Source organism: Anas acuta, chromosome 2, assembly GCF_963932015.1.
Source record: "Anas acuta chromosome 2, bAnaAcu1.1, whole genome shotgun sequence".
Classification (NCBI taxonomy): Eukaryota; Metazoa; Chordata; class Aves; order Anseriformes; family Anatidae; genus Anas; species Anas acuta.
Window position 1 is genome coordinate 134,208,329 of NC_088980.1, and position 26,158 is coordinate 134,234,486.

The window sequence follows — 26,158 nt, forward strand, 5'->3', positions numbered from 1 at the left end:
AGTTGCTCACAGTAATGGTGAGGCAACTTTATAATAATATCAGGCACCTTCACAATAAATAAAGAGGCAACTTTATTGCTTGTACATCAAGTCTACATTTTCTTAAAATTGCAAAAAGCTAGTAAGTTACATACATAAAAATGAGTGTAATTTTTTGGACTAGTATATACTAAAGAAGTATTATCTAAATTAAAAATGCTACATTTATTGAGAATACTTTTCTCCCCAAAGCTGTCTGTAAGTTTTAGTGGCTGGATAGGACTTAATGCTAACGCAGTGCTTGATGTTGATCTTTTCTCATGGCACTGGCTGACAACTGTAGTGCCCCCCATCCCCAAGGGGTAGCAGAACAGCTACTGAGCACAGGCACACCACACGAGGATCAGCAAACAGACCAGATGACCTCCTTTTGAAATGTAGAGAATTCTGCATAGATGAAACCTGGGAAATGAGCCAGAGAGCAAGAATAAATCCTTACAGTTTTGCAAAAAGGTACAAGGGCTCTATTGGATCTTCAGTAATCACAAGTAATAAGATTTGGAGGAGCAAAGAGAGAGAGAAACCCCCTACGTTGCTAAAAATACAAGCCTGATTTGATTCTATTCTGAGTTTCAGAATGCAAGCTGATCCAAAAAAATACATACAGGATTGTTTTCTCTTCGCTTTTTCAACTGGTTCTCACATTTTAATCAGCAACTGCTACTTCTTTCCTCATTTTAAGATTTTACATAAGTTACTGCAAGAATGAGAGCCTTTGTTGCAGAACCTTCTCTTTCCCTCCTGAAGGATGCTCGTCCATAAACAAATGACTACCTCCTTATCTCCTGCATTGACTGACCTCCCACATGAGTTTGGTGACCCCTGAGATCTGTTTTATGGTCATTGCTCTTTTGCCCAGGGAGTCCTGCTTGGTGTTATTTGAATCACCAACAGATTAACTTTCAGGTCAAGAACAATTCTTCAAACTCCTCTAATCCCCACTTCAGTTAAGAATAATAAAATAAACAACGATTTAGAAACAATACTGGAAACTGCCAGCATACCATGCAACAGTTTCCAGCAGTGAATTTTGTGAATTCCAGTAGTGAATTTAGTGAATTTTTGAATAACAGTGAATTTTGAAAAGAAGGATTTCTAAAGCAAACTGCCCCCAGCGAGCAGCAAACTGGCTACCAGTATCCCCCATCTAACAGTGTCATGTTCCTATGGGAAAACTAAAACTTAGCAGACTCCACAATGCTCAGATTTCTTCCCTCAGTTTGTCTTCTGGATGATCATAATTTCTGATTATAGAAATATCCGTTAGTGATTTGCTTCAATGCTACATAATGTATTCTCCTTTTGCTTAAAACTACAGTAGAGTTTCAGATAAAAATGTATTTTTTCTTTCTTTAATCATTTTTATATAATGAAAAGTTTTCAAGTTGATCTTCTACAGAATTCCCTGGGATAAAAATCTAAACCTGTTCACCAACAACTCTGATCAGGTACTGGTGTTCACCCTTCCCTTTATGATACACTCCTCTTGTTGGTTTTGTTTGTACTTGGGATCACCTCTTCAACATCAAAGATTTATTCCCGTGCAATGGCAGAATAAACAAATTTTGTCAATACAGTGTCAGGATATTTTCATGAATCAAAATGAGACTGGGGTGGTATGCATGGTAGCTAAGTTCAGTATTTGATATAGGTATGGAGAGCAATGGCTTCTAAGGTAAAAACCCTTGCTGCCCCTACACAGAGCTGGTTTCGCCGAGATCCTGAACTGCAGGTGGAGATCCCGGGCTCCGCTGTTAATCAGTTGGGACTGCAAATAATAAGTAACAGGAACTATGTGTGCACCAACGAGAAAGATCAGGAAATCATGCCTGCTCATATCTCTCCCGAACGGCCTGCTGCCTCGGCTGGCTGCAGCTCCTTAACCATGAAGGAACCGCAGCAAGTGACATGAAGGAAGGGCTCGGGAATCTTAAAAACGTGGGTAATGAGGCTTTAAATGCTTCCACAAACAGAAACGCACCCAGCTGAAAGAGCAAGGGCTTAAGTTTCAAGATATAAAACCATCGCTTGCTTGATGTGAGGAAAAGCTCCAGCAGCCTTCCTGGAGGTGATGATTTACAGAAAACGGGACGGGATCCAGGAAAGGGGACGGGGGGAGCGTCCCGATGGCAAACTAGCTTAACCAGTTTCTGCCGAGCAGGGTTCGGAGAAAACACGGCGATGAAATGTGCTCGGCTACTCCAAAAACACCGAGAGAGCCGTACTATGAAAGACCACAAAACATAAAGCGCGTGTGCATTGTCAGTGAGGAGTCAGGCTCGTGAGGAGAAGTCAGGCTCCAGTGAGCAGGGCCGCGGGCACCTCAGGCCGAGATGGGGTTTAATGGGTGGCTTAACCCCATCTAACTGCGGGCTGCTGACAAAACCCGTGAGCTTTAGTGCTGAGCAGCCAGGGCGAGGCCGATCGATGAATCTCATGAGCAGCTGAGGGCCATATGAGGAAGGGAAAGAAGGAGACTGCCCCTTTCCTTTCTGTGTGGTCAGAGGGGTTTGAAGCCATGGGTCTGTCAGGTGGCTGAGCAGCTTTGTGCCTCAGAAAATTCCTTAATCAAAGCACTTCACGACATTCAGAGAGCTGAGGTGTACACAGAAGTGTGGTGTTCAGTATGAAATCCCTGTATGCTAAACACTTCCCAGGAATACTTAAAGAAATAAGAGACAGAGATAGCATCGTCCTTCGTTTGCAAAGCAATTGCAGTCTAATGATAAATTTAATACTAAGCTAACATGTCAATGTATATTATCGTGCCTTGAAACTGGAAAAATGTGTAATAACTCTCCTCACAGCACTTCTGTGGGACTTTTTATGAGAATAAAGCATGAAGAGTTGAGCTGACTTGCCCTACAACCATAGGAATCAATGACGGGTGGGACTACATCTGAGTTGCTGGATTACAAACCAGTGCTTTGTACCCCTCCTTAAAACACAAAATGTATAATAAATGTATAATGCACACATCAATATTGCAGCCCAAATGCAACCAGTGGTATTACCAGGGGAGGCCCACAGTCCTATCAGTATTTCAGTTATGGGCACGACCTACAAGGACTTCAGATACTGACAGAGGAAAGCCTAATTTGGACAATTTCATCAGTGTCCAAGTCCGTAGGGCATTTTTGTTTTAAGATTTATTTTTTTAAAGCAAAAGCAAGGTGTTTTGCTTTTATTTCTTCTTTCATTTCATACTAGTTGGGTGAGCTTGTTGAATGTGAAAATTAATTCATCTAAAGACTGGTATTTCAAGCAGGATTTTTTTTTTTTGAAAAATACATTGTTTGGCACTCAAACTTATTTTTAAACAAAACCAAAAAAGATCAAATACTGATCATAAACATCTGTTTTATGAGAACAAAAATCAGAGATGAATGCAGTTTGAGTCTCAACAAGCCATTATTCCTTGCAGAAGCTCTAAGAACTCGATGCTGTGGAGAAGAATCTAAAAATGTGGGGAGAAGGTAGCGCTTCTTTTTCCTTTTGGCCCGGGTAAAACTTTTCCATTCCTGAGAGCTAAAAGCTCTTGGAAATAAATGCAGTTTGCACATTCTCTGCAGCTTAATTTCCTGCGGATTACACAGTGGACATGCTCTAACCGAGGCCGAGAATAGCTTTCCCTGTAGTCACAGCTCTTGCAGCTTGGACCAAAGCTGGGTCCCCTCCAAGCCTGCCAGCAGGGAATTTTTCTCTTTGTCCCTCTTGTTCAGAGACAACGTCTCCCCTCCTGATGCTGAACAGGAAAAGATGGCAAAGGGGACACAGAGCAGCTGCATGGAAGAGTTCCTTGGGAGGAGAAGCCTGAAAAGAGGCTACGATGGGAAAGGCAGGCTGATGTTACAACAGTAAAAAAATGATGACTGGCAAGAGATTATCAGTCAGACCTGGAAGCTAAGCACACAGGAAAGGCTAGAAAGCAGTAAGGGAATGAAAAGAATAAGGAGACAACAGTTTATGTTAGAAGGAGGGATGGGGATGGAGACAGAGGCGGGCTGGGATGAGTCTAGGATAAGAGTCACGTAGCAGAAAGAGAGCTGGGATTTTATGAGCAAGAATGGGAGCAAGAAAAGCTTGCTGCAGGGGAGAAAACAGCAAAGGACAACAGGGCATTGCAGCATAAAAGATGGCACGCAGGTGAGTCCAGAACAGAAATGGCCATACAAAGATGTAAGGGCACTCAGAACAATTCATCCCCCCAAAAAATAGGGCCCACTCCACTTTCCTCCTCCTTCTAGTTTCACTTTTCTCCTAATTCAATTTTTAAGACTACCAAGGTTAAAAATAGCATAAAATTACTATGATTTTTAATCTCTTCCACTGCAAACTCAGGTTCGGCAGTTGATCTCCATATGGGTAGGGCCAGGGGACTAGAGCAAGGGGAGGCTTAGGTACAACATATGAGGTGGCAGCAATTAAGATTTTGAACTGGCTCCATTTGACCATGCAAGACAAATCAGTTCTGAATTTAGGACTGGTGCAGGACCCAGAGTCAGGCGAACAATTTGTAATGGACAAGTTGGTATAGACAAATGAGGAGCTAAAGCTTGGATGACCTTGCTGTTCTGCTCCAAGTCCCTTTGGTAATTTCTGCTCTTCAGTATGAAATATCTTCAGTCTTTCAGTTTGTTTGCTGTCAAAACTCACTGATCAAAATGCTGCATGTCACAATATTAATGGTCTACCCTGAATGCAGCAGCCTCCTAGTGCAGTCATTTGGTTTGTTACCTCAAAGGGTAAAGATTGGAGTTTCAACCTTGTCTGTCTTACACAAATGAAAACATTTAATTATAGGGACTAATTTAGAAATGTTAATTTGCTCTACAAGCCAGAAGAATAATATCTATAAGCCAGTGGTACCAAACTACCTTAACCCAACACACTTTCAAAAACCAGTCTATTTTAAGCAAATTATTTTTAAGGTTGTGAAGTTGAGCAAAGTTTGGAAATGTCAAAATAAGAGTTGATCTGCCACTGGCCATATGCACTAATGGTAAGTCTTTACAGAAATCAGATTGATTCTTAATTAGAATCAATCTCATTTGTAGTAACACTGAACACTTGAAGGTGCAACTGGAAGGTGTAGCCTGAATACATTAGCTGTAGGATGACAGAATGGTTTGGGTTGGAAGGGACCTTAAAGCCCACCCAGTTCCAGCCCCCTGCCAGGTCCCTGACCTTCTTGTGCTGGGGCCCCAGAGCTGAACGCAGGGCTCCAGGTGGGGTCTCACGAGAGCAGAGCAGAGGGGGACAATCACCTCCCTTGCCCTGCTGGCCACGCTGCTTTTGGTGCAGCCCAGGGTACGGTTGGCTTTCTGGGCTGCAAGCACACATTGCTGGCTCACTTCGAGCTTCTCATCAACCACCACCCCCAGGTCTTTCTCCTCGGGGCTGCTCTCCATGCACCCAGTCCCTGTACGGTGTTCTGAAGCACTGAGATAACGTCAGATACCGGCAAGGAAGCCTACGGATCCAGACCACATGACTGTGCAATTAGTGACTACGCCGCAATGCATGAGAGGGCTGGAAACCGGCTGCGTGCATTTGCAAGATTTTTGGGTACCTGCGTTTGTAGCCTGAATTTTCTTTTCAAATGGGAGCTTTCTGTATACAATAAAAGAGATGATAGATGCACTTAAGTTGAACGATGAGGAACATTCTCCTCATCACCATTTAATGAAACTTTTAGCTCTTAAGGGTATCAGCTACAGAGGAGGGAGGAAAGCTTTTACTTTTATATCTCCACGGCAGAAAACTATTCTCCTTAAACCTCTCAGCTGTCTAAAAATCCAACTGACTCCAGCTCCCACTTTAAAATTTAATGAACTGAGCTGAAAGCTTCTGTCAAGTCCACAGAAATAGACGTGCAGGTCCCATTATTAAAGGAAAAAGCAGCATCATTGAGGCTTCTGAAATGCTGCAGGCATCATTCGGCGCAGCAAGCCAGATCAGCGTGATAAAATATTGGAACCATTCAAATGCCATCCGAGTTGACTGCTTACTGCTCCTCTTAGTGTTGCCATCCACGCTGAAAGTTGTTTTGATTAATTTGTCAATTAAAGGCTCTTTTCCTTCAAAAAAATAAAAATAAAAATAAATGCAAAAAGTAGTATCGGAAAGCACCATTTGTACTTGGGCTCTGTAAATATTGAATGTTATTGTGATAAATGATAGCCTAAATGGGAAAAGTGGAAAAATTCCAAATATTTAATTTACTGAAAAATCCAAATTACTAAGAAGGATGGAAGCAAAGCAGTTATTAGACTGTTAAACAATCACAGGTTAATCAGAGCCATCTCAGAAAGCAGCCAATTTCTGAAGCAGCTTGCAGAGATTTAAATATGCATTCTCTTCTGCTTGAATGTTAATGGAAGGTACACAGCTAAACACATACGTGGGGCCTTGAAAAGATATAGTTTCACATTCTCTAAACATTTGCTATTGCTTCTACTGTTTCTTTTTTAATTGAAAATAAAACTTTGCTATCTACAAAATCTTGCTTATAAAATCCAAAGACTTTTAGGTTGTAGGAAACAGCAGGCAGAAAGGGATGTATTAAGATCATGTATACTTCATATTCACATCTGGTTTAGCACATATTAGAAAGTAAAACATTTTAATGTACTGGTTTTGCCTGTTAATTTTGAATCATCTTTAATTTCTCTGGATTGTAATAAAGAGTATTTAAAATAATCAATAGAACTTTTCCCCTCTGCCATAAGCATGGGACACAATATATTTCTACCTAAATTATTTAAACGGGACTGTTTAAAATTTATGACATTACCCTGGAAAGAGGCACACAAAGGATGAGTCATATTTCTGAGAGTTTTCATGTGTTGTGCAGCAATGATTACTTGCAGGGTGGCTGACGAAATCTTTGGAAAGGGAACGAGTAATCTTTCCAAATCAAGTTACATAACATTGATTTACATAAAAGTAATCCGTTCAATAGGCCAGGCAGAAAAGTAATATTTATGGCCAAGGCATAAAAACCTACGGCTTTAGCTGTAATTCTCGCAAGAAAAGCAAAACTAACGCGGCAGATGAGAGAGGAGGGAAGAGGAGAATTTTACCCTTGTGCAGGTATGGGGTGCTTACTGGGCTGCTTTTGCTGCTTCTAGACAGAAGAAAATTGAACCTGGTTTACACTGCACAGAAATTCCAACGCAAATTAATAAATTAATAACATTATTCCATGCAAGGAGCCATAAAATCAGGACACCTTTGGCAGAGCCTACTGTGTGTCAAGCCTGCCTGGTTTTGGTCCTGAACTGAGTACTTAGGAAACACTGAAAGCCATGGAGATGTGGCAGCTTTCCTCCACACACACCGGGTCCTCTTCTTGTTCCCAAGGGACTGGGAAACATCTCTCGATGTCACCTGGAAGGTGTTCAACCAGCTTCTGCAACACACACAACATTAGTTCTTATCCAGCTGCCATAAGTAGATCTCATTGGGTATGTGTGTGTATAGGTACACGTGCACACTCATCAGGAAAGGATGAGATATGAAAGGAACAGATTTTATCTATCATATGCTCAGCACTCTGAAGCACCCCACTACAGACTATATTTCCCAGGTTATTGCTGGTCTTGAACTTCCCACAGAAGAGCTGAGCGATTAGCTGCTCGGCTGTGTAGTTCAATACCTTTGAAACTGTCCTGAAAGCAGGGCAAGTGCTCGAGATCCGTGCTGTCACACCATCCCTTCTGGAGCCAAACCAAGTGGCTTCCTCACTGAGGCCACCAGGCGTGCCAGTGGCAAGCCCAGAGACAAATTGTCTTGTTTTCATTTAAGGAGTGCCCAGCGAAGAAATCACCGTGAAGCTCTCAGCAACTCAATGTGCCCAGTTTGGACAGATTCTCCCTAAAATTCAGTTATTAGGGACAGTAACAGAAGTGTAACAAACTTATTGCAAACAGACTGCACATTCTGTGCCTGCCAATGAGTTATGAAGTAGCCAAATGTGAGACAGCAATGACCAAAGACCATCCCGATGCCAAGCGTCGAGGTCTTTTGCAAAAGCACAGAGAAACCAGAGCACTACAAAGGAAAAAATATACATTTTTTCGGCTTACACATGCAACCCAAAGTCAGTGCCATAATATGATATGCTGTATTTTAATTCTAACATCCAACTTTATTCCAATACCCATATGGATGTATGGATTTGGGATATATGCCCAATTTTAATTGTGTTTCTGATACAAACCGTACCGAAATGTTCCCAGAGTCCACACAGAATCGTATTAACGGTAGCAACAAGTGGGCTAAGCGAAATTTACCTGCAAACTGCTGCGGAGTTATGATAAATTGCTTTCTTTCACATGATACCTTCAGTGATTAATAACAGGCACAGCCTGAGATTACTGCAACAGATCTTATCTGTATGTAAGGCAGAGGAAACATCATGTTGCCGTAACTAACTAGGAAAAGTATAAACTCCCTCCTGCCCCCTCCCCAAAGCTAGCTAAAGGTTTTGTCCTCTTGTTTCCCTGTTAAATTGAATCTGAAGTGGAACTGGCAATTTATAAACTCACTTATTTCAAGCACACAAAGCTCTGAACTTTAGAAGCAGGCGTGTTTTGAGGCAGCAGTACCAATCCAGACAAGGATCACACAACGCCATGCAAAGTGAGCAAAAGGCAACTCGCAGAGTGCTGTAAACAAAATGACTGAAACTGAACCGAACCAGGCCTTGGCATCAACGGCATACAGAGGGGCATCAGAATCCAGATAAATTGTTTTTTTTGGCTGTATTTATGTTAAATTATGCTTGTGATTGTGATTATGCTAACTACAGATGAGAATCAGCAAGAAACGGTCAGGAAAAAATAAATTAGCGTTTTTAATTCTGCTCACATACTTACAATAGAAAAAACGAAGTACGGTTTTCAAGTCTGCATGTTTCCTAAAGAGCAAATAACACGGAACAACTGCTGATGGAGTATGCAAAGAGAATCGTACAATATTTCTCTCGTGTGAGTAATCCAGTGTGACAACGTGCTGTGCTCACTCAAATGTTTGGGTACATCAACAAATCACTGTGTGATCACTAGGGTAAAGTGGTGTGCAATCCCACAGCACCTGGGAAACGCAAGGCCACCGGAGAATGGCAGTGCTTGCAGGCTGCTGAGCGTCCCAATGGGTTCCCCATCCCTTATCCATCCCTGCTTACGCACAGATCACAAACGAGGTTTTCAGCTACTTGAACCGTAGGTTTCAGAAGCAAGACTTTTATCTTAAAACTTTTTAAAACACCGTGATTTAAATTCTGAATGTCCTGGGCTAAATGTATGGAGAGTTCTGTTAGGTTTAACCTTTCTATAATGCAATTTGGAGCAAAAATAATTTTCAAGAAAACGAGGAAAAACAAAAAACTAATTATTTTTCCAATCTGTCTCTCTACCCTTGGGCAATACCATGAACTCCATCAACACAAGATTCAATCACCTTGTGAAAATGTTTTATGTGGGAACTGTGAAGAGACGGCTTCTTCAGCAAACCTGAGCATCAGAATTCACCACTTAGGAGCAATTCTTTAATAATGAGAAGCACGGCTACAGCTTGGCCTGTTGGCAATCCACGGGATGCGAAGTGTGTAGGCTCTGGTTTATGCCTTTTCATTCCCTGGGGAAAAAAGTCCCAAGCAAGAAAATAGGTGAAACATAAAGGAAAGAAAGCATTCGAAAGTAGTGAGGCGAAGGATGCTGGAAAAGGAGTATGACAAGCAAGATTAATAAGTCCTGCTTGGAAGACTTCCTGGTCTTGGAGTATGTCTCTCTTCCACTATTTTTACCTGATAATTCTGATAGGAGGCAAACACAGCCAACAAGATGATGACAGGAGTTGAGAGCTTATGGGCAGAAAAAGGAAAAGATAGTTAGGGAGCAGGTGACAAAAATAGAGACCAATAATTAGAGAGTTACTCACATCAATGAAGTTACGCACGATGTTATCACAATGATCACAAAGTTCCCAAAGTTCTAGTTTTTTTACTCTAATCCTAAAATGAAATTGGGAATTAAAACACTACTCGAGCCTGTTTATTTCAGTTATCTTAGTAGGAGGACGTGAACATATGGTAGAAATTTGCCCTTGCCTAAAATTACTCTGCTTGTACACAGTACACTGTAAACACGCAGACAGGGAATGGCAGTGCCAGGCACGGTGAAGGGAACGGGATTAGGGTGGGGGTGAAGGAGTGAAGGGCTTGCTGCCGCTGCTTTCACACACGCTAATGAAATATCATTATGGTAAAAATTCATAGTAGTTGAAGGTCCAGAAGGACTAGCCACAGCTGTGTGTGCGTGTACCCATAGTAGGAATACGTGGAGAAATAAAAAAAGGAGACCAGGCACCGAGAAGTCTGATGCAAACCTGACACTGAAAAGCAGATGTGGGGTGAGAAAGATCCGCCAGCACGGACAGGCGGGACATAGGCAGCACCAGGCTGCACTGATGTCACTGGCAGAAGAAATATATCTGTGGTGAAAGAAGATAAATGTCATGTCGCAAGTAAAGAAACAAGCTGCTCATTTGCATCCTTCCCCCTTCAATATCAGGGCTGTAACGGGCAGTTTGCTCTACCCAGAGTCTGAGCTTTGTATCTGCTTCGCCTTTCAGTTCAGGGAGGACTACACGCATTTGAAGGTTGGAAATTCCTCTGCTTCCAGTCCTCGAAATAAAAACGCCGTGCCAACAGAGGCCCTGGAGGTCACCTCGTGATGTAGCTCAAGGAGAATGGAGAATTCAAGAAAAAATATTCGAAAGTCTCTGCAGAGCATTTTAGTGGCCAAATGAAGGCTAGCAATAATTCAAAGCCACTGCAAGACAATAAGCCAGCTGGGAATTATCTTCTGGGCTAGTAAAAATCCATTTGTGTAGTATCTAAGGACAGAAACAACAAACTGGAATTCCTTGAAATTGGAAAACTGAATTCTGATTTTCAACTGAAAGGATAAAAGCAGGTCTCTCCAAATTATGAGTGCAGGGAATTTCGTGCTGTTACCCAGTTTCTGAGCAGCCACATTTCAGACAGCAAGGCAGAACAAATAAAATCTGTATTTATTTATCGAAGCCAAGACTTTGACTCGTGTAAACTCAGGGAAGAGCGCATCTCGTTGAAGTGTTCCTGGCTATATAAAAAGAGATCAATGTCCTTGAACTGCAGAAAAGACAGAAGAAAGGCAAGGTCTGAACGGAAACCAAGGCCACTCGTTCAGACACTGTCATCATCAGCGCAGGCAAACGTTCCCAAAAGAACAAGTGCTTGAAAAGCTCTCTTCTCTACAATACCCCTGGAAGAAGATGAGTAGGGGGCGATGCCATATAGCTGAGATCTGTTTTCATTGACTATATTTTTCCTCAAACTGTAAACCAAAGAATTATTTCCTCTACCCTCCCCACCTGCAGCCTGATAAAGGTGTCCTGGGCACTGACAGTCGAGATGATTTCTCTCTCCTTGCTGTCATAAAATTTTAACTACGATGCTTTAAGCTCGACTGGTCCCTCAGCTAAACTCACGTGCTTCCAGCCTTCAGTTTTTAATAAGCATTTATTCCTGTGGTTACAAAGGCAACCTGATTCACCCAGAGGACTGGCAAGAAGAAGCAAGGCTCACCGCATTTAAAGAGTCTGCTGGTGCAGACCAGTGCCCCATACACACACGCTGAGGTTCTGTGGGAATGGAGAAAGAAGCAAAATTTGGGAAAAAACAGTGACAGAAAAGACAATAGCAAGCAGACACAGGAAAAAAAAAAATCTCCTTCCTATTGCTTTTGTTCTTTCTGTCGTTGGGGCCCTCTGAGATAGGAGACCAGGGTGGAATTGCAACTCCTTTGTTCTCTTTTTCCTCGATTCTGTGCTTCCTTTCCTTTTCCTATGCAAGAAGTTAGAGGAAGAACAAAGTACTGTTACATGGAATAAGGAGCCAGAGCTCTAAGGCAGGTGCGGATCTATTCATAACAAGCAGAAGACCAAGAATTACAGACAAATTGGCCGGGACTTACGCTTTCCAGTTGTGGGTTGTTTTTTTTTGTTTTGTTTTGTTTTCCAGTTATTAGTGTTGATCATAACTGCAGAGGAAAGTGCTGCTGCTAGGACAGACAGAAGAATCAATTTCTTTCTCATTTTGGGCTTTTTATTTGAAACTAATCAAAAGACCAGAACAACAGCAGTTATAAAAGGTACGCAGAATAACAAAGAATCTTCTGTTGACTTCAAGTCACATTACTTACACACAGCAACTATTTCATTTTGGTAGCTTATAGTCGTCTAGATATCAATCAAAGGCACCTGCAACTGTCTCGGTTGCACATGCACAGTAGTAATTATGCATGCAAATGAGCAAATTAGACATTTCTGTGGCTGATCACCAGTATAATTACTCTAACTGAATATAGGCTCATGGTAACTGTACACACAAATTACGCACACATGCAGTTTTAACGATGAAGTATTGCCTTCACTGCCTCTATTTGGATAATTCCCTATGGAAACGCTCACCCACTGAAAACAATAGAAAGTGTTAACTCTTTAAAAGACTACTGAACATTAAAAAAATATAACAATCCGGTAAGTTTGTTTTCCATGCTGATATACCAGCAAAATTTCACCACTGTCAGAAGATTTACCAACTTGAAGAGCATATTTAAGCATCACCTTACTCCCCCTTTTCATCTGTATTTAAGAACCTGCAACTTCATTAAGATTAGGAAGGATAGGCAATTTCTTGAAGAAATTTATCATTTTTTATCATCCTAACCACTTAAATCTATGGGATTTGATTATACTTCAGACCAGAAGAGGTGGTGCACTCAAACCCATACAAGGTATTTTTATTAGGGTACATAAACAACAACATGTGAAATATGCCCTCATCTTTCAAGACCACATTTGGATCCATCCATATTAACGTAAGGAACAACTTTGCTAGGGCAAAAGTATTTATTATTAAGTATTTCAAGGGATATGACAGGAGTAATAAAATATTTAGATGCTGCTGTATTCTGGCAGATCGCGGCGTAATCGTATTGCCTTCAGCTTCTCCACTTTGATTTTTGTTCGCAACAGTTCTTCCTCCAGCTGCTGCTTCCTTTTCAAACCATCCCTTTTTTCTTGGACATACAGCCCAATCTTTCTTTGATTTTCTAATATGATCTGATGCTCTTCTTTCAGCATTTGCAGCATCTGCGGGTCAGACCCACACATCGGTCTAAAGCGTTCTCCGACCTCAAGCCTAAAAAACTCATCTCTTCTGGGTACGGGAGAGGGAGACATCATAACTCTCATGTCAACCGAAGACACCGACGTTGAAGGAGACCTCTCCATGATATGCACCAGCTGGTGTTCTTCCTCGTGTTCTAGGTTCTCACTTTGCTGCGCGTCTATAATCAACGAAGGAGGAGGTTTGACATCCTCTTCTGACTGCAACTCCATCATGACTGTCGCAGGATGGTGATCCAACATTGCCTGTGGTGAACTGGTACCAGCAATTGTTTCCTTATCGATACTAGCGCTAGAACACACAAAATCAGATGTAAATCACCCAGTAAAAACTATTTTAAAAAGACATAAATGCAAGTAACCAAAGCTTCATTTGAAATCCTAGAGTTTGCTAGCTACAGCTGAAACTCTGCTTCATTACATGAACACCGTGTGCACCCCTCCTTCCTTCTAACACATGTATATGGCTTTGTCTTACGCAGATGCTACTGCTACTATGAGGGGTAGCCTAGAAAGAACAATCCTGGTTGGCCCTTCCTCTGCACCAGGATAAACAGGCAATAGTGATAAATGGTTTATATAATCGAGAAAGTGATTTTAAAAGGGCATAGCCTCAGACTGAGCGGGCTATGGCAGAAACGTTTCCATCTCCCAAACTTACTCATCTCGTCCTGTCCCAATGTGTTCCCCATTTGTGACTCACGCACCTCGATGTTTGTTTTGTGTGCCTTTTTCCATGTAAAACAATCGCTGCATAAAATTACACAAAGCGCCTGGGGGGAAGAAACCACAGCCCAGATGATGACCCTGCCCCGTAGATTAGGGAATCCAGCTAATCCTCGCTCCTTCCCTACGAAGCAGTGATCTCACGATTTCTCTCAAGCTTCAAGAGGAGACGTGGAAATGTTGCCACTCAGAACAGCTCCGCGCTGCATTTTTCCCCCTTTTTCGAAGTGCAACACCCACCTGACTCATCTGCCTTTGTGCGGAGCCCTGAGTCAGCAGCACCTCCAGTCACGATCTGACATTACGCTGGCTTTGATGCTAATAGCGGCCCCAGCTGTGCCTGCCGACTTCTCCACCACTTGTTTGAAACCCCAGAGCTCTGCACATCGCTCCCTGATTGAGGCAATACTTTTTTTTTTAAAGCCAGATCAGCTTCTTGAACTATTTTACAGTACAGGAGACAGGAGACGGTCCCCAGCCCATGAATAACTGAGCTGCTGCTAGCAGCTCAAGGCAGCGAGGGGATCCACGATGAGCAAAACATCCCCAGATGCTCCCTGGCCCTGGAGGACCTGAGTTGCTGCCTAATAAAGGGGCAGGGTGTGTGGCTGTGTTTGCACTTTCTTTTTAAAACCTCCTTTTGAGCTCTACAAGCCGCAATTTGAGCAACACTGATATTAAAACACTGCCCGTGAGCAGCAGGCGTGGGTTCACATTCCCAGAAGTACAGGAGGAATTTAATTTCTACATCCTGCTTCTTGTGGAAGTGCACAGACTCCTTAGGCAGACACCAAAAGAGAGCATTTTCTCCTCTGCATCTCCCATGGCCTGCAAAACTCTCAGTTCAAGAGAAATAAGCAGCCATAGGTGCAATTTCCAAGGGACCCTGAACTAGCCCAACATCTACTCAGATGCAAGTGCGATTTCTAGAATGAAAGCGTGGAAACTTCAAAATAGTCATTTGTAAGAACGAGCAACAGGGTCAGAGAAATGTAGTTCACAAAAATTACTTCTGCCAATCACCCAAACTATTTAAAAAGAAGATTTCAGACAGAAAAAGTCCATCTGAAGGAGGCTTTTGGAAGCAGAACTTCCATTTATCCCCAAGAAAACATTGGGATAATCTCAATTCTGTCCACCGCCACCTGAGCTGCCTGTGAAGTATCGATTATACCACCTTACTCCCTCTTCCTCATGCCACAAAGCTTCGCCTTCTTTAGGGCACCTCTTTCTCACATGCCTTTCCCTCCTTTTCCTTGAGCATCGGGAGTTATTTTATTATTTTCCTGCCCCTCTGTGCCTCCCCGGGGCCGGCTGCAGCGCTGGGTTTCCCCCTCTCCACCAGCTCAGCCTCGCTCGGGGTTGCTGGCTCCCGGCCAGCGTCTCGCCTGCAGACGATGGAAACAGCTAGCAGGAGAAGCAGGTCATTGTGACAGGAGGAAACGGAGAGGGAGAGCAGAAAGAGAAAGTGAGAGAGGTTGAAGAGAAAGAAAAAACAGCTCCGATTTAGGCTAACAGCCTCCAAACACTGCCAATTTCACCTCCTGCGGTGTATTTCACCCGAAACTTGACCATTAGCAAACCTCCAGGTAGCTCAGACGGGGCTTTTTTTTCCCCCCTTTCGGTGTCAGCCTCCTAAGAGGAAAACAATTAGAGGGGGAAGAGAGAAAGAAGGAGTTGGGAAACAAAAGGAGCGCCTGCACGGTGGTTACTAATGTTGTTTCTGACAACTTGGCTGAAAGAAAGACAAACAACAGTTACCACAACTGGGGGATGGTATTTCGAACCCTGGAGGCACCCATGATTCGCTAGGTTTTGTTTAATCACCGTGAGCTAGAAATTGCTTAAAGGTGCAATTAAGAATTTGGATTCATTAGAAGTTGCATTTCCTTCCCCAAAAGCTAAGCCGTATCCTAGCGAGTTAAAACCCAGCGCAGGGTTTTCAAAATCAGGGGGAAACGCAACTCGGAGTTAAAATTAGAACTATCAAATAATGATGTAATTAGGCAGAAAAAAATATATATTTAAATGATAATCCTTCCCTTCGACACACAGTGCATTGGCTGTTCCTAGAACAACCATTTTGGGTAAGCAGCAATCAAGTCAACGTTCCCAGAGCCATAAAAGCCTGCAAAAAAAAAAAAAGCCTAAATTATAGGAGACAAACTACGGAGATCATTAGCTCTTAATCATTCATGAAAAGCGTCACCGCTTTTCATAAGCTGATCTGCAAACCCAAGTTCTCACACTGTTGTGTTTTTTTTTTCTCCCCCTTCCTCCTTACAAAAGTTGGTAGCCAAGACACTGCAACCTTTATTAGCGCAATTAAAAGCCTCGTTTTGTTCCAGGGAATTCTTTGGGACCGTTCCTCCAGGGGCATTCACCAGGAGCAGCAGCAGCACAGCCCAGTTGCTTCAGACTTCTTTACGCCAGGGACCCGCAGCAGCATATTTTTAGAGCATCTGGCACGTTGGGATTTAGACAATTGCTACCATTCAGTTCAACCAGTGGCACCACGGATCCAATTCGCCCTGTGCGCACACGCCAGCCCTCCGCAGAGCCTTTGGCTGTTGCACCAAGGAGCAGCGTGGCCGATTAAAATATGGAAAGTTCACTTCCCATTAATCCGTTGGTGAAAAAGAGGGGGGAGGAAAAAAAATCAGAGCTTTCTCAGGATTTCTGAGAGTTATTTGGCTTTTTTTCCCCCCTCCTCCCTACCTTGCTTTTTGTATCGGGAGGAACCAAGCCCTGACCCAGGCGTTTTTTGATCCCTCGAGGACCAATACAGAACCAGCAGAGTGTTGCGAGTCAGATATGAGGGGCATTAGCCAGCTGTGGGAGCAAGCCTGCACGCTGCCTGCCTGTATTATGTCTGGCTCAAACCTAGACAGTGTGTCTCACTTTACTGAGCAGTGCAGAAAAAAAAAATACTACAAAAAAAAAGAGAAAACTTCTATAGCTGCACCTCTCGGTTTCTCTCTGTGTGCATTTAAACCACCTACCCTACGATGCAGGGCTGCGTGGAGTTTAGGCTGCAATGAGCTTTGCTCCAGTTTCAGAAAATCACCCTCGATGCAATAAAAGTGTTTAAAAAAAACACTCACAAAGGCACCGTGGTGCAGGCAGTCCATTTTTTTTTAAAGGGTTGGGATCAGTTCAAACGTAATACGCAGACAGCGGAGTGAAGGAGAGGAGAAAGCTCTGGGAACGAGGTTCCTCAGCTCTGTGAACTAACTTTGTTAAAAATCTGCTCTAAACTGCTAATAGTGCCATATGTTGCAAAATGACTGCAGTGTTACCTTAAATGGAGGAGAATAGCCATCACTTTGCCAATGTTTGAATAATCTGCCTATTAAAAGGTAGGGGAGGGGTAGAGGTTGGAGCTACTCTTTCCCTTTGATTCTCCCTTAACCCTCACTTTCCAGAGTATGACAAAGGCTGAAGCAGGCTTTGAAAGAGCTGAAAAATGAATGCAGTGCTAAGTCACCAGAGAGCTTGCCATAAAACAAAAGCAATATCATTTAGGCATTGTTCCCAGTTTGGGGCTTTTTCCTCTCACGACCGCTTCCTTCAGGACACTGCCCACGAGCAACGCGTCGCAGAGCAGACAGGAGGCGCCATCATTTTCACCATTCAGTAACAAAACCAGGAGGAGGAGGGAGGGGAATGGAGAAAAAAAAAAAAAAAAAATCTCTCACCTTTGTACACCGCTCCTGTCTCTTAAACACACATTGGAAATCTGTGGAATCATCTCCACAACTTTCTTGGTTGGCTCGGAAATGCTGCTTTTACAGTCGGAGGGGGTCTCCTTTTGCTGCAGCAGCTCCTGCTTGGCGTATTCTTTGAGCCTCTTGTACAGCGTGCGCAGGCCCTGTGCGGTACGAGGCGGGCGGTCTACTCCGATGGCGTTGTAGTTATCAGCTATGATATCCCAGCATTTGTTTTTCTCCACTATGACCGAATGCTTGTTGGTGTGCTCCTCGAGAATTTTAACGTAGGGCTTCACCAGCTTTAGCAAATCGAGCTTTTCGGATAAGGTGAAATTGGAAGATCTGGCCTTCCCCACCATTGTGAGCTGGGAATGAAGGGAGCCGGTCCCCAAGCCACCATGCAGTCCCTAGCTCTGCTCAGCTCTTTTTCACAAACAGAAAAAGATCAGGCTTAACTAGGCTAGTCTCATTTAGGCCCACGCCTACAAGGGAGGGTTTATTAAAATTCCTTCAGCTTAAGCTGACGCAGGTTCAGGAAATCTGCTTAAGCCAAGCCTGACCTACATAAGGCTTCAGACTGAAGAAGACGAGAAGAAACAAGCAAAATACACTTTTGTATGAAGAGCCCAGGCACACGCAGGATTTAAAGACATAAAGGTTTAAAGATTAGCACGTTACCCGGCTAAAAATTACCTAATTTAGCCGGAGTAACAAGCTCTGACACATCTCCCTCGCTCTCTCGCACATCGCGCAAACTGAAACCGCACTCGGGATTTCGCACGCAACGGGCGGCCGAAAAAAGGGAGAGGAGAGAAAAAAAAGAGAAAAAAAAAAAAAGCAACAATTGTTTTTTTGGGGGGGCGATTTATTGAGTGTTACACCGAGCGGGCAGATAAGCGCGGCGTGTGTAGGGAGCTCCCTCAGAGAGCCCCCGGCCGGCCGCCGCGCTCTGCCTCTCTCTCTCTCTCTCTCTCTCTCTCTCTCTCTCTGGCGGTATTTGCATAATGCTGGTCCTGCTGTCAATCAGCTCCGGCATATCCTCCAGCTGGTTAGGTTACACTCGGCCTTCCAGCAAAGCTAAGCTTCTCCTGCATTTTGCCAGCCTGCTCCCGCTACCTCCACAGAGCCTTCTTAAAGCGGCAGCCACCGCTCGCGGCCCGGCGTGTGGCGGCGGAGGGAGAAAGCGAGCAAAAAAACCCCCCCAAAATCCTGGTGAAATAATGATAAAAATAAAAAAAACACGCCCCAAAGGCGGCGGTGTGAGGGCTGAACGGGCTTTTTATCCGGCTTTTTCTCCTGGCTGCAGCCCGCAGCTGTGCCCTGCTGGAACATGCCTGCCTCTCGGGGCGTGTGGCATCGCTGTGGTGGCTGCGAGACGGCCTGACCTGCCTCACGGGATGGCTCTGTCCCAAATTTCTGGGTCTGCCATCACGAGTGGAAGCTCAGGGAAACATGCTACCTGCATGGTGATGCTTCCAGGCACTCCTTTGGGGTGAAAACCTGGCTTTTAGGGGCACGACGTGCGTGCTGTGTCGGTGCCTCCCCTCTGCCCGCTCCCAAGCGCATCACCTTGAGCCAGGCCTGAGCACAGAAAACGCAGGCGAGGTTTGAAATTTAACAAAATGAACAAAGCGGAGGAAGCTGCAGGTGGAAGGGAAGGTGCTCAGCACCACGAAAAGCAGCAGCTGAGTTTGAAGAACCGCGGACGTCGCTGCAAGAGGCCAGAGGGTGGAAAGAAACACAAGCTGAGGTGGTGGCAAACAGCTTCTACGGCTTAACATGTTCAGCCTTGACAAGAAGGGAGCCTAGGAGGGGGGGGTGAAGGCAGGAGAAATCTAATTATAGCTTGAAATATCTATCTGCAGGCAATAAGGATCTAGGTATAAACTTGCTTGCTCGAAGGGGAAAAATCCCCGAGCAGACGCGAGCCGCAATCAAAACAAAAAGCCTGAAACTAAACGAAAAGGAGACTTTCACCGTGAAAAAGCAGCCAGCGTTTACAACAACAAGCGTGTTTGGAACAACTTCCCGAGGCTTGGCTTGCCCACGCCACCTCACAAAACTGTGACCGGTCCGCTTTGCTGGAGGCTGCTTTCAAGCCAAGCTTAAATAAAGCATTTTATGGGCTGAAGCCCGTTTCGGGAGAGTCTGAGAAACAAAATACTGCTGTGGTTAGGAGCGCCGCGTGAAAACCACTACTTTTAAACACCTAATCCTTCCCTATTTCCTCACGTTTCGCTCTTAATATTACTACAGAGTGGGGTACTAGCGGTTAAATAAAATAAAATGAAATAAAAGGAATATGCCTCATGTATTTTAGGCCGATGGGAGTACAGGAATCAAGGAGCCAGAGAAGAGCCCACCCTCAGATGTTTAAGGAGCTGTGCAGGCCCCAATTTCTTGACTTTTAGTGACAAAACTCAGGGCTAGGCTGTGTGGGTGAAGGCTCCACTCCACAAACACCCAGCAGATGTCCACCATCGGGCAGAGGAACCCAAAAAAAACCCCAGGAAAGAAGGGGAGCCCTCGGCACGGCTGCTCCAGGCCTGCCACAGAACCAGGGCCCAGGCCTGGGACCCTTCCCACGATGCTTTCTTTCGAGCCAGTGCCCGAAGGAAGCAGTCTGAATTACATATTGTTCTGCCGGAGTGTAAAAGAACCCTTGTAAAAAACGCAGCCGGCTGCCAAACAAGATATTTTTTTCCCCTATTTCTTTTTTTTTGTTGTTGTTGTTGTTTTTAAATAGTTCTGCTCATCAGCCTAAGGTCATGTCAGTACTCGGGTGAGAAATCACGGGAGGTGAGAAGGCTGCATATTAGCATCACGTGAAGACTTCTCTCAGCTACCAAAGGTGTAGCAATAAGACAGCTGAAATAAAACCCTGTTCTCCCCCAGCCTTGCTGTGCTTCTGCCCCTGCCCTGTGCTGATATTGAACTCAAAGCAACTTTTTTCCTCCATTTCCTTAATTCCTTCTTTTCAAGAAGCCTGATGCTTCCCAGTTTAAATGTTAGCATCTAAAACCCCAGTTTTCAAGTGGATGAAATCTTCTTCTTTGGAAATTCGTGAAAAATGGGAGCTGTGAGACTAGATCGGAATATCTAGAGAACAGAAAACCATCACAGTTACTAAAGGACTTTGCAACAGGCCCTTGCTAGGGTTGCAGAACTTAAATAGTTGGGAAATAAGGCTCGAAACTACAGGTAATAGGTAACCCCAGGGCTTTGCAGTTGAAAATTATGGAATAACTGGGGAGAGAAAAGGGAAAAGGATCCTTTGTCAAACACGCTGAGGAAGAATATCCCCATGACAAGCTTTTATTTTTGAAGAAAAAAAAGGGGGAGGATCTCTACAGAGTACACACAAACACAGAAAATTAAGGAGACCCTAAAAAAGAATGTAATGAAAGATGAAGTTTGGAGCAAACTTATTAATGAAATGAATTGCACTGGTCCAGGCTGGGACCTTTCAATGCAAATAATATTAAGTCAGTAAAGGGCTGCTGAACTCTGTGAGGGTGCTCTGCCCACAGAGGGGTAGCTTCAGAGTAAGTCTAAAAGACATTTATAAAGAGATCTATTTTTCTTTTATTTAATGTGTAAGCAAACCAGCTCTGGGTAGGCCTGGGTTTGGCATTTGCAGTCCGTAGACGCCGGAGAATCTTAAGAAGAAGAGAACAACTGCAAGATTTGATCCCAAATCTGAAGTGAAACCCTGATACCCCTGTGCTTATGAGAAACCGTAAGAGGATTGAGCAGCTCCGGCTGCGTTACACATCTCTGAATATATTGGGGCGTACTGGCAGCAGAAACATTTGGCAAGCACCGAGGCAGTTGCTCACTCGTGCAAATGGGATTTGGCAGCTGCAGAAGAGGACTTGAGAGGGTCTGTAGGTAGCGAGGGCTGCACAAGTTCCATGAGGTCATCGCACAGCCTTCTGCGCTGACACACCAGCGAGGTGGTGCCAAGCCATCCGATCCGCCCGGAGGGCTGGCTGCAGCAAAGGGTGGCTGAGAAAAGTTTTCGGCTCCAAAGGTCTCCCGTGGTGACAGCTGTTTCGTGGGTAAGCTCCCAAATTAAGGGGCTCAGGCATTACTCATTATGAAGAGGGCTGAGGATGGTGAAGAATTGAGGGCCAAAAGTTGCAGAAAAACTTTACCTGGAAGCTACTACGCTTGGACAGATTCTCTCCAGATTCCGAGAATTATTTTAAGATCATTTAATTTAATTTTCAAACAGCTTTCCCATTTCATTCAGTTTTTTTCTCGTTTCACCATCACCTTTACACTTCTTCTTCCTACCCTCACCATACCTGAACCCCTCAGACTGCTCCTTTCCCTTATCCTTGCACAAATATTTCTAAACCTCTGCCCAGCATTTGGGGTAGGGGGGGCAGGAAAGGAAAAAAAATAAAGAGAAGCTTTAACTCTTTCTTCTGCATCTATTTCTGTCATCACGATCTACCACGTATTCAGGCCTAACATCTAACTAACAGTTCTTGCAGCTTCTGGGCACTTGGATCTCAGGACAAGGCCAGAAACCCCAGAAGTTAACAGTGTAATTATTACCTTTGCACTGCTCTCCTGAAGCTAGCCTGAATTATGCACTCCAGAGCTCTCGTGTCCTCTGAAATTCCTGGCGTAAAAGCTAATTATGCATCCGTCCCCTCTGCTGATGCTAAGTGTTGTCTCAACATCTAGCCCACTGAAATGGGAAATATTCAGATTAGGTAATTACGCCGGCCTTCTCCATGCCAAATTTTAAAGGATTTATCTTCATCTCAATCTGACATTCCAGCCCACACATTCAGATCTGCAATCATCCTTCAAACAAGTTTGGCTTAAAGCTACAGGGCTCCGAATTATCCTACTAAGTGCCCGTAGCACCACAAATAAGCTCTTCGCTTTGTAAGTTAAGAAAAGGGAGCAGCATCGTTCTTTACAAATTCAGGAGTGCCTCCGGTTCCTAAGACACTCTTGCACCTTCTCTGATCCTGGTTTTATAATAAGCTTTTTGACGACTGACCAGAAGCAGCCAGGAAATACAGGAAGGTTTCAAAGTATGGCTTTCTCAGGATATTTGTGTTCTTAAATCCCCATTAGCAAGATAGCCTCTAGAAAAAAAAAAAAAAAGGATGTAAGAAAAGCCAAGTTTCTGCAATTCTCCCATCTTTTGGAGATTATTCTTTAATAGTAACCTCAAAATACTTCCCTACCCACTACTACGTGCGTTTGACACAGGGGCAGCTTTCTCCATTCTTCTGGTGTGCTCAGAGCAGCTATTTTGAGGGCCCTGAGATAACAAACTGCCTTACCGCTATCCCGTTGGCTTTAGGAACGTCGTCTTGTGACAAAGCTTCTGCTGGGGGGGAAGCCTAAGGCCCGAAGCCAGAAGCTGGGGCTGAACTCGAGTTATGCTGGCATGGCAACAAAGGGGATCCAAACAATGGGCAGAGCTACAGAAAGATTTGGCGACTATCTTTGAAGGGATCCGGGCCAAGTCTGTAAGAGTGCTCATTATAGCTCAAAAAAACCCTTCCACTTCACTTGAATAAGGCATTTCTCGTCCTTTACCTGGTGCTTACATTCTCTCCCATCATTTTCATCCCTGAAATCCAGCTTTGTATCTGTTGGAGACAGGAGGGTGCTGTGGGGGGAGCAAACTCACATCCCACCCCCACGACGGGGCTTTCTGAAGGGTGGGAGTGGAAAATATCCGAGAAATTTAGAATGGCAGTGAATTTCCTCTTTTGTCCATCTTCACTCCTTACACACGGCCTGATAATAAATTCTGATAATGAAGGAGAAATTAAGAAGGAAATTATATGGACAGTTTCCCCCAGAATGAATGAAGAAACTGGAACTACCTTTACTGCTAAACCTAAATTGTTAAAAAATAGTCTCTAGACAAAGCGTCTCCCAAGTTCCTTATTTCAAAATCACAGTGTTAGGTGATTTCATATTCTACATATTGCAGACTATATATCATCTATTTGCATGCAATTGCCAAGGAGCTAAATAATAGGAAATATATTGGCTTAATCAGTTCATTTTCCAGGCCCACTCCCACCCTGGAAAAGGGAGTTTCCTTTATATCTGCAGTTTCAACGCTAGGTCTCTGTGTCTGCACTAAAAAGAGCATGTAAGTCTTTTTTCTTCTTGCTTACAAATTGTAATTTTTCAATAATTTATGATAAAAACAAAGGAATAAAGCATAAAAGATTATTATCTTTACGTGCTGCATAGCTCTATTCAGTAGTGAGTATACCTTTTGTTATTGAAATGTAAAGAAACCAGCAGTTTGTGTTGTTTCATTGCAAAGAAGCAAACACCACTCGGTTTATTAGGCAAGCTTCTACTGAAAAGCTTCCACATTAACCCCTCCAACTTTTTGGGAAGCATTGGGTTCCTTCCATCTAAAACAACTCTGACGTGCGTTTCCTTTTCTGACCATGCAGCACCCTTCTGATTTCCAGTTTCCTTCCCCTCTCCTTCATTATCTCCATGAGTCCAAATGCACGTATCAGAGCACAGCTAAGTAGGACACAGGAAAAGTTTATTTCGCTGCCATTTCACTGCCCTTTTCTCAAACGTGTGAATATCCTGGTTATGTCATCTATCATTACCTAAAGCCTCATTATTCACAGGACAGCTATAGATGATCACATCAAATTATAGGCTGTGTGGGACTAACCATGGAAATATCGCCTGGGTTTGTTTTACAGCAGCCCCTCACAGTGCCTCGCAGGTGGCCACCCAGCCCAGGACTCGGAGTTAAGAGATTGCTGCTGCAGTTCAGGAATGGTTTCCCCACTGCAGACCTTCAAACAGGAGAGGCAGGGAAGTCACGGCTGCTGCTTTTGGTGCTTCTGAGCACAGGAATAGAAACCCTTAAGGACGGGGTTCTGGTCTGGCCTCTACCATAAAGCAGGTGAGGAATCTATAGACCATAAAGCAGGTGAGGAATCTATAGGAAGAGTGAGGGGAAAAAAAAATAAAGATTGAAGACTCATGAGAACAAGAGCAATGCCAGCACCACAGCGATTGCTGGCCAGCAGGGTGCTTGGCCAGGAGGTGACAATCTGCAGCTCTACCTACCAGGGCTGATGGATAAATGAACGCTTCTGGTTCGTTTAGCAAACAAACATCACAAAAACCATCTCTGAACGGTGTCAGATCAGAGACATAGACAATTTATTTCCAATATATTTACTCTAGCATCAGCCTAATTTTCTAAGACACACTTAGTTGTTATTAGGAGCTACACGTGGTTACCCAGTATCTTTTACCCAAAGAGTTAACTGCTTTACCAACTGTTTATGAAAACATGCGAGGGGCCCACTGAACTGCAGCTCCACCAGTAATACAGGCACACAGTAAAAATACTCAACGGGAATATCTTTTCCAGCTCAATTTGTAAAGGGCAATAATGAAATAATAGAAATTACAATTAATACTTGCAAAGATACTTCAGTAACTCTAGCAATGGTATGCTTCCTTATAAGATGTCAGGTGTGAATGTCTTTGGTTGTGTTATCTAGCAACTGGAAATAGGCTGAAATTGCACAGTACGAAAAAAAACTCAAAATAGCATTTTTTTAATCCTCTGATTAGCAGTGATAGGCAATTGAGTGGTGGAGCCAAAAGCTGGAGGAGCCAAACAATCCCATTATGAAAATAAAAATGACTTAACTGAGGAAAGAGGTTAAACTTTACAGGCCAACAAACTCAGCAAACATTAGCATCCCAGGGCGGTTGGAAAATATATTCACAACTCCATGCAAATAATATCTACGGTTAACATCATAAGCATGAAAAACACTCTGTCATCATCGGGCCAACACTTTAATCCTGTTCTGAAATACAGTTACTATCTGTCTGCGCTGCTAGTTCAAAGGTAATCTCCGAGTTTGGCTTCTGACAAAGCTTCCCTTAGAAGAAGCATTAAGAGATGGTAATGATGGATGAAAGACAAGGGACAAGAGCTGTTCGTCTCCTCGTGTGATGTAGCAAAGCCAGAGGAGAAACAAGTCAAGGTTCTCCTAGATTAAAAATGCCAACAGAAAGTAAACTGTAAACCCAGATAATAAGCATAAATTAAATTTGTTATATATATATTTACATATAAAATGTTAAGTTGAAGAAGGTAGTGCAGGTGAGAACCCCAATCCTGGCCAATCCCTCTTACTAGCACCATATCTGAATTCATCACCTTGCAGAGCATAAATCCAACAATGTAATCCAGACAGAGCACTAAGACACCGAGGAGATATTGGTCAGAAATTTGCCTGTCTGGGGATTCTTCAAATTATTTGTGTTTGTTTTGTACTTGGTTACAGGACCTCAGAACGGAATGAGGACAAGTAGAAAACGAGGAGTTTTAAGAACTGAAATAATAGTCCAGACACATAAATTTCAATTTCTGTTCAATATTTCTGGGATGGTAA

General features: G+C 43.5%; 2 protein-coding genes across 4 annotated transcripts in view; both read right to left on the reverse strand.

The window, feature by feature from the left end:
* The window catches only part of RAD54B (RAD54 homolog B), a 55,923-nt gene that overhangs the window by 23,170 nt on the left and 6,595 nt on the right, over nucleotides 1–26,158 (reverse strand). The gene's annotated exons all lie outside the window — the stretch shown is intronic.
* FSBP (fibrinogen silencer binding protein) lies at nucleotides 12,172–18,965 on the reverse strand. Its single transcript, XM_068672267.1, has 2 exons — nucleotides 17,703–18,965; nucleotides 12,172–13,570 (listed from the first exon to the last, which is right to left on the reverse strand). The coding sequence occupies exons 1-2, from the start codon at nucleotides 18,071–18,073 to the stop codon at nucleotides 13,045–13,047; spliced, it is 897 nt and encodes a 298-aa protein (XP_068528368.1). The 5' UTR covers nucleotides 18,074–18,965; the 3' UTR covers nucleotides 12,172–13,044.